General features: G+C 38.0%; 1 protein-coding gene across 4 annotated transcripts in view; it reads right to left on the bottom strand.

The window, feature by feature from the left end:
- Positions 1-14,977: 14,977 nt before the first annotated feature.
- Positions 14,978-15,945, bottom strand: part of CHN1 (chimerin 1) — a 279,856-nt gene continuing 278,888 nt past the window's right edge. For all 4 annotated transcript variants that reach the window (XM_074215672.1, XM_074215671.1, XM_074215674.1 and 1 more), the window contains one exon: positions 14,978-15,764. In XM_074215672.1, coding sequence (XP_074071773.1) covers positions 15,593-15,764 — 172 coding nt within the window. In that variant the 3' untranslated portion in view covers positions 14,978-15,592. The remainder of the gene's footprint in view (positions 15,765-15,945) is intronic.

Genomic DNA, 15,945 nt, shown 5'->3' with positions numbered 1-15,945 from the left:
AATAATAAACTTAGGAAAATGGAGAAATTACTGAACTCCTTTGAACCTCCATTCCCTTATCTATGTAGCAATATTAAGGAAGGTGGTGTTGTAATTGGGGTTGTTGAATCATTCCTTTGTGACCTTCACTCCACTACTGACTCATTGCCCCATGGATTTTCTGGTATTTCTCTAATATGGAAAGTAGCATGAAAGTGTCGGGAAATTTCTTGATATTTTTTGCTAGTTTCACAGTCCTAATCAGAGACAGGCTCTGCCAAAATATCCATGAAAGATCTATCTCTTTATCTTTACTGGAGATGTTTCCCTTTTAATTGCCTCCTCCCATCTGTATTCCCAATAAGTACATTGCAAATGCTGTTGTTTAATTCTATTTTATAAAGGGGAAAAACCTTTTAAAACAAAGAAAAGTAAACTGATTTTCCACTTTCCAGAGAGGAAAGGCTCAGCTCTTGTGAAGGAGCTTAGAGGGATAAGGAGAAACTAGATTCCTATCTTGGGGGTCTGTGCTTAGGGGAGCCCCAACTTCTGTTTTTTCTTTCTTTCTTCCTTTCTTTCTTTTTCTTTCTTTCTTTCTTTCTTTCTTTCTTTCTTTCTTTCTTTCTTTCTTTCTTTCTTTCTTTTTCTTTCTTCTTATTTTGTACAAATAATGTTTCTTATACATTACTAAAATATTCTTATTTAAGAGTAAACATAATACCCCCTCCCCCAAGAAAATATAGACCCACAAAAGTGAGAAAGTAAAGGGGAGAGAAAAAAATAAAAATAAAAAAAATATTAATAATAACAATAATAGTAGGTATGGCCAGGTGGTACAATGGATGGAGCACCGGCCCTGGAGCCATGAGTACCTGAGCCCAAATCTGGCCCCAGACACCCCACAATCACCCAGCTATGTGACCCCATGCAAGCCACCCCAACCACATTACCCTACAAAAACCAAAAAAAGAAAGGCCCAAAATAAAATAAAATAGTAATAATAATAGTAGGGGCAGCTGGGTGGCAGAGAGATCACTGTCCCTTGAGCCAGGAGCACCCAGGTCCAAATCCAGCCTCAGAAATCCAACAATCACCCAGCTGTGCAGCTCCAGGCAGGCCACCCAGTCCCATTTGCCCTGCAACACCCCCCAGAAAATAATAATAATAAAAAATGTGTTTTAATCTGTGTTCCAACACCACCAGCTCTGTTGCGGGTAGATCACATTCTTTAGGATAAGTCTATCACAAAAGTTATTTCCATATTTTTCCACTGTTGCCATTGCTGATCGCAACTCCTTCCATTCATACTTCTCTACTACCATGAACTATATTTTCTCTCTCCTTTCACTCTGTCTCTGCTGTAGGGTAGTTTAATGGCACAGCAGACAGATCCCCAGCCCTGGGGCCAAGAGGCCCCTTACCCAGCATCCATCCAGGCCTATGGTCCCAGAAAAGCCATCCAATCTCAGCCCCTTGGAAGAAGTAAAAAAGAAAATGTGTTATAGCTGACCACACTCCCCCCCATGGTTCATCCTCTCCTCCATCACTCACATACCCCTCCTTCCCCCTGTCCCCCTTCTCTCCTTCTTACTACAGATGTCTATAGCCCATTGAATACATATATATCTATATCTATCTATCTATCTATCTATCTATCTATCTATCTATCTATATATATATATATATATATATATATATATATATATATATACTGTTTCCTCTCCTAGCCACCTCTGGTGAAGGCAAAGATTCCCTCATTCCCCCTTGCCTTCCCCCTTTCCATATCATTGCAATAGCTCATTGTAATAAAGAAAAATCTTATTATATGAAATATCTTAGCCTATTCCTCCTCTCCTTTGTCTTTCTCCTATACATTTCCCTTTTATCTATTGACTCCATTTTTATACCACAATGTATCTTCAAATTCAGTTTTCTCCTGTGCTTCATCTATAAAAGCTCCTTCTACCTGCTCTATTAAATGAGAAGGTTCATATGAGTATTATCAGTATCATTTTTCTATACAGGAATACATGTAGTTCATCATCATTAAGTCCCTCATATTTTCCCCTTCTCCTCCACTCTCTATGATTCACCTGAGTCCTGTATCTGAAGATCAAACCTTCTGTTCAGCTCTGGCCATTCCAACAGGAACATTTGAAATTCCCCTGGTTCATTGAAAGTCCATTTTTTCCCCTGGAAGAGGACATTCAGTTTTGCTGGGTAGTTAATTCTCAGTTGCATTCTAAGCTCTTTTGCCTTTGGGTATATTATATTCCAAGCCCTATGAGCTTTTAATGTAGTTGCTGCTAAGTCTTGTGTGATCCTGACTGCAACTTCATGATATTTGAGTTGTGTCCTTCTGGCTGCTTGTAATATTTTCTCTTTGACTTGGGAGTTCTGGAACTTGGCTATAATATTCCTAGGGGTTGTTTTTTTTGGATCTCTTTCTTGGGGAGATTGGTGGATTCTCTCAATTTCTATTTTGCCCTCTGCTTCTAGGATATCAGGGCAATTTTCCTGTAATAACTCTTTGAAAATGTCAAGGCTCTTTTCCTGGTCATGACTTTCAAGTATTCCAATAATTTTTAAATTATCTTTCCTAAATCTGTTTTCCATATCAGTTGTCTTTTCAATGAGATGTTTCACATTTTCTTCTAATTTATCATTCTTTTGGTTTTGAAGTATTGAGTCCTGATTTCTGGTAAATTCATCAATCTCCCTGAATTCTATTCTTTGTCTGAAGGATTTGTTCTCCTCAGAGTCTTCTTATCTCTTTTTCCATCTGGCCAATTTTGCTTTTTAAAGCATTCTTCTCCTCAATAACTTTTTGACCTGTTTTATCCATTTGACCTAAGCTGGTTTTTAGCATGCTATTTTCTTCAGCATTTTTTTGGATTTCCTTGACTAAGTTGCTGACTTCATTTTCATGTTTTTCCTGCATCTCTCTCATTTCTTTTCCCAATTTTTCCTCTATTTCCCTCACTTGATTTTCAAAGTCTTTTTTGAGCTCTGTCATGGCCTGAGCCCAATTTCTGTTTTTCTTGGAGTCTTTAGATGCAGGAGCTTGTACCTCCTTATCTTCAGATTGAGTATTTTGATCCTTCTTGGGGTCACAGGCAAAGTATTTTTCAATAGTGTTCCTCTTTTTTCTCTGCTTACTCATTTTTCCAGCTTGAGCCTGGTTTTGGGGTGCTTCCTGAGCTTTTGAGACACCTCCACAAAGATCTCAGTGTGTGAGGCTCTGTCCTCCCTCCTTGTCTGTGAATGATCATAAGTGTCCCCCCTCTGCCACGGGGCTGAGGTGGGGGGGGGCTCCGCTGTTCTATGGGGGGGCCTGGACTACGATCAGGATCTGAATGTGGTCAGAACCCCAGAGTCCTGTTCCAGGAACAGAGGACAGAGCTCTGTAGTCTCTCTCTTCACTCCCCCACCTTGGCTCAATGGGCTCATGCCTGGGGGGCTCCTGCTTGCCAGCTCTGCCTGCTTCTGTTTCCTGGATCTGGGCTGCCTTGGTCACGCTGCTCACTGTGTGCCCTGAGGGCCGGGCTTCACGTGCTCACTCTGGCAGAGGTTCCCCCTTGATGTTCCCCTAAGTTGTGCTTGCTGCTCCCTGGGGTGTAGCTCAGGAAATTGCCCCTGCTGCTGCTGTGAGCCGTGGCTCCCAGAGCCCTGGGGCTGCCTCCAGGAGGCTGAAGTTCCTTTACTCTGGCAGGCCACCCCTCTGGTGGGCCGCCCCTCCGATCCCATGGAGCCAAGTCTTTCTGCTCTTTTCAGGTTACCTTGGGTTGGAGAATTGCCTCACTGGATCCCTCTGTGGATTCTGTCTCTCAAAAATGGAGAGTCTTTAGTTTATAAGTTTTGCTCCAGAGCAACTGAGAGAAGGTCCTCTCCTGTTGCCATCTTGGCTCCACCCCCCACCTGTTCTTATACACCTTGTCCTCAAGTAAGCAGCCTTGCTCCCAGAGCCCTAGATTCTCTTTTGGAGGGCAGCTAAATGAGGTAGTGGATAGAGTGCCAGGGTTGGATTCATCTTTGTGAATTCTGTCTTAGGGACAATTAATAGCTGTGTGGCCCTGGGCAAGTTACTTAATCCTATTTGCCTCAGTTTCCTCATTTGGAAAAAGAAATGGTAAACCAATCCAGTTTCTTTGCCAAGAAAAGCCCTACGGGGTTACTGAGAATTAGATATGTTTGGAATAACTGATCATCTATCTGTGCCCCTGCTTGTGAATCTGTTTTCCCAGAACTAGCTTATAGCTTCCCTTTCCCCAATGCCATGTGTCTTCTAAAGATCATCAGGAAGTGAGTTCCTCTTTGAGGCCATTTCCTTGACTCAAGTGAATTGACTTTATAGGTCACTAGAGTGTGCTTTATCTTTCTTTGTTCTATATTGCTCACTTTCTCATACACTCAAAAAACTAATTAATACTTGATAAGGAGCTCAATTTGCCACATTTTACAATCAGTTTAACATCTTTCAAGACCTTTTCTCTGAGTAGGTCTGTATAAACCAACTCCCTCATATCTACAAAATGACCTAGAAATCACCTTTCACATGTTCCTCTCATTCATCTCCAAGTTGAATAAATTGACAGTTTTTATTGATTCTGCCCCTAGAACATCCCTTGCATTTCTCTCCTTTTTTCTATTCACATGGCTGTCATCATGGCCTCCCAATTACAATACCCTCTCCCTTCTCCAATTTATTCTTCAGTTACCAATCAATTGTGTCATTCCCTTGCTCAAGAAATTTCTGCAGCTCCCTATGGCTTTCATGATAAGCTATAGCTTTGTAACTCAGTGGAAAGAACTGGTTCTGGATTTAGAGATCCTAGTTCAAATCTTCCCTCTGATAGCTAATATCTATGATTTAGAGCTCTAAGGAAAAGTAGCTGGTAAAGATTGTTATTTTTTCTTTGTATTTCCATCACTCAACATATAGAAGGTGTTCAATAAATGTTTCCCATTGGGTTTCTTTTTTTGGCCCAGACTTGTAATTTAATTTAATTTAATTTAATTTAATTTAAGGAGGAAACTTCTAGCAATGAAGATGTGTCCCTCTTTTGCAATTTATATTGTTAAAGATGCTTTGTTCTCTAGGGTTTGATTCACTTGGGATTCTATTGCCATTGAGATGGAATATGAACCTGAGTCTTCCTCTTCTTTTTTTTTCTTTTTTTTTGCTAGGCAAATGAGGTTAAGTTGCCCAAGACAACACAGCTAGGTAAGGTAATTATTATCTGAGGCTGGATTTGACCTCAGGTACTCCTGATTCCAGGACTAGTGCTCTATCCACTGTGCCACCTAGCCACCCCAACCTGAGTCTTCCTGACTCCAAATCCATCTCTCTACTCAAGTATTGCTAAGTTGGAGATAATTTATGCACCACACATCTTAGCCTGGAAACATAGCTAGAATTTATTTCACCTGAGGAAAATGTAATTGGCAGGAAGGCATGAAGGATTGTGACTTAGAGGACCATTCAACCAGTGGTGGCCCTCCTCAAGAGCAGTGGTGGCAAATTCAAATAAAAATGGAATCCACTAAAGCTTACAAAAGAATTCTCACATATTGACCAAGTAATAATATTTATCTATATTCAATTATATTTTTATTTCTTATATTAACTAGTACATCATTAATCTGGTTCAGGTGGCACTCCGAAGTATTACAGGTAGCTTGACTCTAATACATTTGTTTTCTGGCTTGGTGTCAGAGAAAAGGTGGAGGAAACAGTGGGGAAATGAGCCTTGGAAGAAGATGATAGCATGCCTGTGCTGTTCCAGAAAAGGGGTATTGCAGGGTTGATGGAGAAACATGAGCAAAGTGAAGGGATGATATGGACCCCTCTTCTCTACTAGCAGCTCCAAGGCAAAGTCATATTGTTTTCATAGACTAATAGTGAAGGAAGTGCTTACTTCCTACTGTAAATGTTAATCCTATAATTTTAGCTCCAGGTTTGTCACTAATTAGCTTTCTGACCTCAGAGAAGTCACTTTTCTGGACATTAGTTTCTGAGCTATGAAAAGAGAGCTATGGACAATATGTTCTGTGTAGTCTCAATGGTAGCTTAGTTCTGAATCTCCAATCCTATGATCCTATGTTTTGGGTATTTAACACAGGGTCCCTTGCAGTTATAAGAAAAAAAATAAATTCTTTGGTCTTTCAACATCACAATGCAGTTACCAGCAGGAAGAGAATTATGGAAGTGTTTCAATTAGCTGGGCAAAAGAAACAGCATTCCACTGGAAAGAATAGAATAACAATCTTTTCCAGATTCTCTTAGGGGGTCACAGTAGGAACTCATGAATTAAGAATATAAGAAATGTTATACTAGATCAGAAATGTGACCCTTTCAGAACAATATTGTCCTCTAATAAAGGACGTGAGTGTGTGTGTGTGTGTGTGTGTGTGTGTGTGTGTGTGTGTGTGTGTGTGTGTGAAGGGCAGCATTTACTCACTTTGGCTTCACAGGGATGTGGATGCTCTATCTCTTTTTTTCTTCCTCAAGTTACTTCCTTTAATAACTCTTTAGAGATTTTCTATTGAGAAATTTATTGAAAACATTCTTGATTTATATTTTTAGGCTATATCAACTTGAGGATGGAATGAGAGAGGAGAATGTGTACAATAAATTTATTAGCTAGGGTAGCTGGGTAGATAGAGGATGTCTACCTAGGATGACTAGGTAGACAGTAAATAGAGTGCCAGACCTAGAGTCAGGAAGCCCCAAATTCAACCCAGCCTCACACACTAACTGTGCAACCCTAGGCAAGTCACTTCATCCTGCTTGCCTCAGTTTCCTCATCTGTAAAATGATCTGGAGAAGGAATTGGCAAACCATTCCAGTGGGTATCTCTGCCAAAAAAAACCCCAAATGGGATCACAAAGAATTGGACACTACTGAAACAACCAAATAACAACAAAACTTACTGGCCAATGTGTGAAATACTCCCATACTTGTCTGAATATAGATTGCACTCTCTGTCCCTGGAAACCATTTCCTTTCTAGGTTTTTATGATTTTTTATGCTCTTTCCTGGTTCACTTCGTACCACGAGGACCACTCCTCAGGTTCCTTGGTGCAGTCTTTTTCTAGCTCAAGTCCACAAACTTAGGGTGTCCCTCATAATAGTTCTCTTTTGGAACCTTCTTTTCTTAGTGATCCCACCCGTTTTCATGAGTTCTATTATATCTTTATTCAGATGATTCCCATATCTCTATATCTGACTTAATTTCTCTCTTGAGTTCCAATTCTATATCACCAACTATCTTTTGAATATCTTGAATTGGGAATCTTTTGGCATTTTAAATTCTATATGTCTAAAATAGAACCCATTATCTTTCCTCCAAAATCCCCCCCTTCTTCTCAACTTTCCTTAGAGTCAATCATCTAGGCCAATTTGTGCTAGTGCAATCTTGAGGAATCTTTCCAGTTTTTAATTTGATAATATTATGGATTTGAATCTTAACTCTTCCATCAATCAACTGTATAACCAAGTAGAGAGGCCTGACCTTGTCACCATCTCCCATCCTTACTTTCAACACATTAAATTCTGTTGTTGTTCAGTTGTTTTTTCAGTTGTACTTGACTCTTTGTGACCCCATTTGGGGTTTTCTTGGCAAAGATACTAGAGTGGTTTGCCATTTCCTTTTCCAGCCCTGGGTTACAAAGTTAATAAATTTCTGAGACTGGACTTAAATTCATTCTGATTCCAATCCTAGCACTCTATCTGCTTCTCTACCTGGCTGCCCTCAATAAACTACAGTATCCTTCTATTAATGCCAGCATCAACTATAAAATCCATTCTTTGGCTTTTAAAGTCCTTCACAACCTGGCCTCTTCCTCCATTTCTGGGTTTCCCACACTTTAATTAGCTCCCATGCATTTTATGATCCAGTTTTGTTGTTGTTCAATCATTTCAGTCAAATCCAACTCTTTATGACCCTATTTGGGGTTTTCATGGAAGAGAAACTAGAGTGATTTCCTATTCCCTCTTCAGCTCATTTTACAGATGAGAAAACTGAAGCAAATAGGATTAAGTGACTTGCCCAGGGTCATACAGCCAGCAAGCATGTGAAGTCAAATTTGAACTCAGTCTTTTTTGACTCCAAGTGCTGTGCTCCATCCACTGTGCCAGCTACCTGGTTGTTTATTCTTGACCATGATCCAATCATACTGGTCTATTTTTCTGTTCCTCATATTAGACTCTTCACCTTTGGATTTTGTGATATTTTTAACTGGTTGTTCTTCATATGTGGGAATTCCCTCTCTTCTCACTCTGACTCCTTTAAGATCAGTTTAAATCTTACCTTCTTCAGAATGTTTTTCCAGGTTCTTTTTTTTCCCCCAAGTCCCCCCCTCCTTTGAGAATTTTACATGGAAGTTACCTTGTGTGTGTGTGTGCCGTTGCCCTGCCATTAGGATATGAGACCTTTGAGGGCCTTTTTTTGTATCTTATCCCATCTGGCACATAGTAAATATTTAATCATTTCTTGATTTGACTTCCCTCTCCCCCCCAAATTTGCTTGTATCAAACCTGAGTGTGGTCTATATTCATGCAAAAAGTACTGAGTACAATGAAGCAAAGATGAAGAAATACCTGATAATAAAAATGAATAAAATGACTCATTTAAATGGAAGAAAATATAAATAATCCCTAGGAAACACATGTAATACCATCATTTTGTGATATTATTGCTAATATTTGCCTATGCATTTCTCCTTTCTAAAGACAACGTATTTTAGGGATCTGTTCTATATATAGGAGACATCTATATTCATAGCAATACAGCACTTGTCTTTATGGATCCTAAAATGATTTCCCTCCACTTTGAAGGCTCTTTCCTACTTTTGGTATTCCTGGACTTAGTGACCCCTTAGCATGAGGTTTACCCAATTTTTATAGAATTTGATTGCTCCCCTCCTCACTTTCTAAAGAGACTCATTTGGACTTGGGAGAGGAAAAGTCATTGGAATTAAAGCAATAGTAGGGATGGGTCACCAATAAAGGGTTGGAAGGATGTGGGAGAAGTTGGTGCAGCAATCAGGGAATTGAATCAGAAATTAGGGGAGCAGAATCAGGCTCATTGGCTTGAACAAGGCTAGAGAAACAGCTCACCAACAGAGTGGATGGCCATCACTTGGGGTTCTTCAATAACTATAACTAGTCCAGCCTCTTCTCCCTACAAAAGCCTAGTTGGAAGATGAATATCTCTGTGGCCAGCCTCTCTGCTATCCACAGGATCTTGGCAGGCATGATAAGAAACCAATTCCTGAAAAACTGATGACTCATTATCTTCTCTACTCCTCAAAGTAGAAAGTGCCTCAAGGGAAGATTACTGTCTTGGGAATCATTTCCTAACTTGCACTGGGAGGCAAAAGGCAGCCTTCTGAGGAGCAGCAGCCAGAAGCTGGTCTAATGCAACTGGAATAACCATCAGATTTTTTGTCTTTGAAGCTTGTTCCTAGATTTGTCATTTTATCTCCCAAAGGTTCCATTTGTCCTTCTCCCCCCCCCCCTCTCTGAGTCACTTCAATCAATAACACATCAGTTCCATGACTTTTCCATGACTTACAGGAGTACCACATTTGGGCTGGTAGCTAAGCTGTAACAGCGATGGTCAAGAATAAACAACCTCAAGATTGCTAGCTTCACATGCTGCTATTTCCTGCGACAATATAATTGCAGCAGTATTATAAAAACATTTCCAAGTGTTCACCAGAGCTTGAAAAACTAGGTCAGCACTACGGACCTGACTCCTCCTGACCTTGCTTTACTCTCTTCAGTTGAATAACTAATAAAAGAAAAAGTTTATAATACGAAAAACATACAAAAGCTCAAAGATTGAACAAAAGGTTAATCTCCCTAGCAGAAATTAACAAACTGCATAAATCAAGGTTTTCCTTACAGTCTTCTGTGAAGGATAATAGTTTGGCAGTTTAGGACAGACACTAGTTCTTCCTTTCAGGCTATGGGATCTGAAAGTCATGACCAAGTGTACATCCCTGCTATGAAATGTATAATCTGTAAAATATAAATGCACTTTAAAAATTCAGGTTCTTTGGCATTTCCTGATGGTAGTAATGATATAAATGGAGGCAGAAGCTTAAAATTAAAATAAACAAATGCAAGTTATTAGGGCAGAATTCAAATTAATGAATTTGCTAATTCATTTTGTCTGTTGCATATATTAGCCAGGCTTAGTGACATGATCTTGGGCAAATCACTTATCCTTTCTACTATAGATCTCAGTTTCCTCACCTCTAAAATGTAGGCATTAGGATAGATGATCTTTCTCAGATTCTTTACAGCTCTAGCAATTTTTTTTTATTTTCTGAATTTTAGTCTATGTGGAGTTCTCTAGTTCCAACAAAAATCATATTAGCTGGATAATTGGAAACTGTTTGGTTTTAATATGAAGATATCCTTAACATGGGATAATTTAGATGCTAATTGGCAAAGTGACTTATCGCATTGCATAGGAGTCAATCACCTCCATGCATGAGAGAGATCTGTGGCAAAGAAGAGCTGCATTATTCTTTGCAATTGGCTAATTGGCAGGAGCCCAATTGCATAAAGCCACATAGATGGTTAAACTACATTGAAGTTCCCAATTATATAAGTTTCAGGGTCTGTGTGAAATCATATGTTTTTCATTGCATAGCCTTCTCTTGTTGATGATTCAATGTTCAGTTGTTTTCAGTCCTATCTGACTCTTCATGACTCCATTTGGGATTTTCTTGACAAAGATATTGCAATAGTTAACCTTTACTTTTCCAACTCATTTTACAAATGAGAACACTGATGCTAGCAGAGATTCATATAGTTGGTACATTTGAATTCACAAAGATGAGTCTTCCCAATTCCATTCTTCTATTCACTGTACCCCCCTAGCTGCCCCTGTTGATTTAATAAGAATTTACAATTCAATAAAGATTAATTTGGGAGTCACCAAGTGATATCATAAGTGTATAGATATTGAATTATATTTGAAGGAAAGAATGATGTTTCAGAATGCTCTGGGGTTGGGTTTGACCTAGGGAGGATAGATATTCTTCAGGAATGAGTTTGAACAACTCATATTACCTTTGAGTGCAAAGTTAACCTCAGTGGGATTGAAAGAACATGAATTAGTGAGTGTGGCTACTAAAAAACTTATGAGAAGGGGGGAATCTGGATCTAAAGAGAAAAACAGTCGACCATTACCTGACAGCCCTGTCCTATATTTTTTCAGATGACCTACTCTTTCATCAGTAAGGTAAGAATTGGTTTCTGGCAAGAGGATACAATCTGAAATGTGGAAGATCACTTATATAACTAATAAAACAAACAATATAATGGAATGGGCATTATACTTATAAATAAAAGCATGTATCAATTAAAAAATAAATTCCACTGAAGATTAGATTTACCATCATTATAAATCAATTTATGTAGTTATACAAAAAAAAGCATTGAGAGTTCCTGAGCACATACTTACTCTGAGATTGTATTTAGTTTTGATTTTTGAATGAAAGGATCTGCTACTCTTCTCAAATTAGATATCAAGGGAGTAACTAAAACATTTAGTTAAAAATAAGACCTTTCACAGGCTTGTTTCTCTTGCCTGTGGACTACCATCTGAGACCACTTAGACTTTTACTTGACTTGAACTTAAAAACATGACTATAAATGGGAGACAGAATATTTATTCAAGTGTCCGATTATTACTTCCTCTGGTCAGGCTGTTAAACTAGTTCACATTCATGGTAGAGAAACATCTAGAAAAGAGATACTTGATTACTCATTTAATCCTTTGAAAGCTTCGTTGATTTTACCTAGTTGCTATAACCCCCAGTTGCTTTCTCCAAACTGAAATTTGTTTATGTATATAATATATAATATATATATATATATATACTTACACACATATGTATACATTTCCCCAATAGTATATAAATTCCTAGAGGATGACTTTAATTTTAGTCTTTATGTGCCCAGAGACAGACATTATAACTTTCCATAGTTAGTACTTAATAAATATTTTTTGAATTGATTTGAAAGTTCTAATTTTAGGGTAGGAGAAAGCTAAGGGAGAGTTAAGTCCCTTTCAAAGAGACTTATAATTCACCCAACAACTGCTCAGGGAGACTCAGCATCGGTGCTGCCAAACCTGTGGGCTTTCTATGATCATGAGTAGGTTGTTTTAAATTTCTTTTCTCCTTGTATGCATGTGTTATTGTGAATCCCTCAAAAAAAAAACAAGATTACCATGCACTTCAACTCCTTTTATAGCTGCCCACATCTTTCCGGGTTTTTGCTGATGACAGTGTATGAGCCTGTGGCACAAAATCTGTAGGCAGCAGTATCCTTGGGGCATTGCAAGAGGCCTTTGTTTCCAGCAGGATTAGCAGAATATGAGACTTTTCTTATTGCGTAGTCTAAAGGCAGGGACCACACAGCTATCTGTTTTAAAAGTTACCAAGTTTATTTCTTTACACAGAAAGGGATGAAAAGAAAACACTTTACTCTGAAGAGACCCTGGTTTGTGGAGGTGTTGGTTATACCTAACATCTGCTTCCTTGCCTTATCATCATAGGTCTAACATTTTAATAGTCCTTGGCCCAGCTGTCAGATGTCTCCTCTGTAGATATGAAATCCTTTTTCATATCTGTCCTTATAAATGGAGCTATATTTTGATGGCAGAACTGAGTGATTCCTACTTATCCACTCAAGATTTAGACTATTTCTTTTTGCTCAATAAACATGGGATTACTAAAATTTCCTCAAGTGCATTTACATGATTACAAAAAAGGCTTTATACAAAATGGGTTTAATCAAGACAGACATAACAGTTCAGCTTGATGGAACCCAGGAAAAGATCCATTTGGTTGGATTTCTCTCAAAATGACAAGCATTACTGCATGCAGTTCTTTCTTAATTGGAAGATTCCGATCACTTCCCATGGAAAGAATGGGGCATCTCAGTAGCTCAGTGGACAGGGTGACAGGTCAGGAGTCAGGAAGACCTGGGTTCAAGTCTAACCTCAGACACTTGCTGGTTGTGTGATCCTGGGCAAGTCACTTAACCTTGCTTGTCTCAATTTCTTCATCTATAAAATGAACTGGAGAAGGAAATGGCAAATCATTCTAGTATCTTTTCTAAGAAAACCACAAATAGAATCATGAAGAGTTGAACTTGCTTGAAATGACTGAACAACAAATGTGGAGAGAACATCTTAAGTGGATTTAAATTTGGGAAAAATTCTTTCCTGCATCACATAAAAATGATTTTTAACATCCTCTATGCTCCTACCTTAGTATGTGACTTTGGGCAAATGACAACCTTGTGACAAATGACAACTAAAGATCTTGGACACGTGAAACAACATAATGTGGTTGTTCAATCACCTGGGTAGTGTCTCATTTTTCAGTGGCCCTGTGATGTCACTCAGGTGGAAATTTTCTTTATTGATGTAGAATATCCCCCATCCATGCCTGCTTATTCTGTACAACTCTCATCCATATTCTCCCATGAATTTTTCAGGGGAAGTCCTCTTTACCCAATGGGGGCAATCCTCAGATTCACCTGATGTTGCAGTTACATGAATACCAATGAACTACCATGGTCTGTCCGCTGGTGTTCCTTTGACTTCAGTATGTGACTGGCACAATTATTTTTTGGTCATATATTTCTCTGGTGATATCTTTTATACTCCTTCTCTCTCTTTTTGTGGGAGGTAGGGCAATGGAGTTAAGTGACTTGCCCAATAAGTATCAAGTGTCTGAGGTCAAATTTGAATTCAGATCCGGTCAGATTTGAATTCAGATCCTTCTGACTCCAAGGCTGGTACTCTACCCACTGAGGCACCTAGCTGCCCCCTTTATACCACACTTCTCCATCAAATTCCTTGCTTGTGATATATATTTTCTAAATCAAACATTAACAAGTTTCAGCTCCTCTATTCTTTAAAAATTACATAGTATTTATTATGTAATATATAAATTTATTATGTAATTATGAAGTATTATAGTATTTTATTATGTAACTCTACTAAGACATTTGTGCTAAGCACTTAAAAGCCCCCAAATATTATCTTGTTTGATCCTTACAATGACCCTGGGAACTAAGTGCTATTATAAGCCTCCTTTTACATACAGATGAGGAAACTGAGGCAATCAGAGGTTAAATGACTTGCCTAGGGTCATACACCCAATAAGTGACTGAGACTATATTTGATCTCAGGTTTTTCCAACTCTGACTGAATTTTATCCACTGTACCACCTTCAATCTTAGTTTCATAAAATTAAAATTTGGTGTCTTTTGCTGAGGTATTCTTGAAGTTTCAGAATGTCAATTTAAGTGATATTATAAATACCAAAAATTCAATCTTGATAATATGCATCAATCTTCTCTACTTTTTCCTCTAATGGTCAAAAAAGTTATTTTGCTACTTTGTATTCTGTTTTGTAGTATCAACAGTAATTTTTCCAAATTTCAGGAAGAGCTACATTTAGTGCTGTCTTAGAGGGACTGGTTATATGACATTGGGCAAACTTCTTGGTGCCCCAGCAGCCTCTAAGGTTATAAGTTGTTGAGCAATTTTTGCACTTGTAGAGGGAGCTTTCTCCCTTGTACTTTTCTGAATCAATTAAATAAGAAGTAAGTGGTTTAAAAAATATTCTTGGTAAGGTTTTTAATGATAATAACTACATAAAACAGTACAAAATACTAAGTTATCAATAAAAATGATTCATATTTTTCACTTAATTTTCCTTTTGGATTCCACTTTCTATAAGAACTTCTAGAAAAGATGAGATGCAATATTTTATGATGAATGAGTAAGTTGAGAAATAACATTTCTGAATGCTCTCATTAATTAAAAAAATAAAGCTGTCAATATTTTTTGGATTTCTAAAAGCAAAATTTAATAAATTAATATAAGCATGCCAGATAAAAATACAAAATTACAACAGAAAACCAATAATAATAATAATAATAATATAAAAGAAAATGCTCGGTGTTGTACATTTTATTGGCATGAATAACTGCTTAAAGAAACAATCAGAAAACACATTTTGTTCTTGTAGAAACAAAGTACTACATGATAGAAGAGCTGAGAGAAACCAGAAATAAACCACCCAATAAAAGTTGGCAAATGATAATAGAGAATGGCAATGCGTGAGCCCAAAGTACTGTTTCACACATTTTTTTTTGTAAGTATCAGAAACTAATGACCTAGAACATAAAAGCAAAATTACAATAGGTTTACGTTGAGAAACATGCTGAATTACAACCACAGACTATCCAGGATGAAGAAGCTGCATTATTTTGTTGTTTCTTTAGTAAAGAGATCTCTAGCCCAAAGGGGAGCCAATCATGCAATAGCTTGAGTTTCCTTTAACATGATAAACACCCAGGATTACTAGTACTGGAGCTTAGGCATTAATTGTTGGATGAGGACAGCTGAGTGGCACTACACAAATAACATAAAATTCCTTCATTTTTATCCGGTGCATACCCAAAGCTCTAATCAAGAAATAATTCAGCTAGAATAGCCAATTAAATTACTATAAAACATTCCTTCATCTGTCGAACATAGCTTTCTTCTCTTTATGCAAAAGGGAAAATTCAAAATAAAATGTCTTCATTTTTGATAAGCATCTCCACCACCAGTCTCTGATACCGTATATCATTCAGGGCCGCCATTGCATCTAATTCTGGGGATCTCATGAGGGTGGGTCCAAAGACAATCCCAAGATTCTCAGCATTCATGAGGTTCTCCTTTTCATGAAGAGTTACCCTAAATACACACACACACACACACACACACACACACACACACACACACACACAGAAAAATGCTTTCATTAATGAGCAACATTGTTTCCTCAGATCCAACAGTCAGAATGGACAAAAATATAAAATTTAAATTTTATGCTTGCTCCTAATTGAGTATGCTAAATGCCGTGCCCTGCCAATTT

This window comes from Macrotis lagotis, chromosome 1 (assembly GCF_037893015.1).
Source record: "Macrotis lagotis isolate mMagLag1 chromosome 1, bilby.v1.9.chrom.fasta, whole genome shotgun sequence".
Lineage (NCBI taxonomy): Eukaryota > Metazoa > Chordata > Mammalia > Peramelemorphia > Peramelidae > Macrotis > Macrotis lagotis.
The sequence above is the reverse complement of the archived record's forward strand: the minus strand, read 5'-3'. Positions and strand labels throughout refer to the sequence as shown.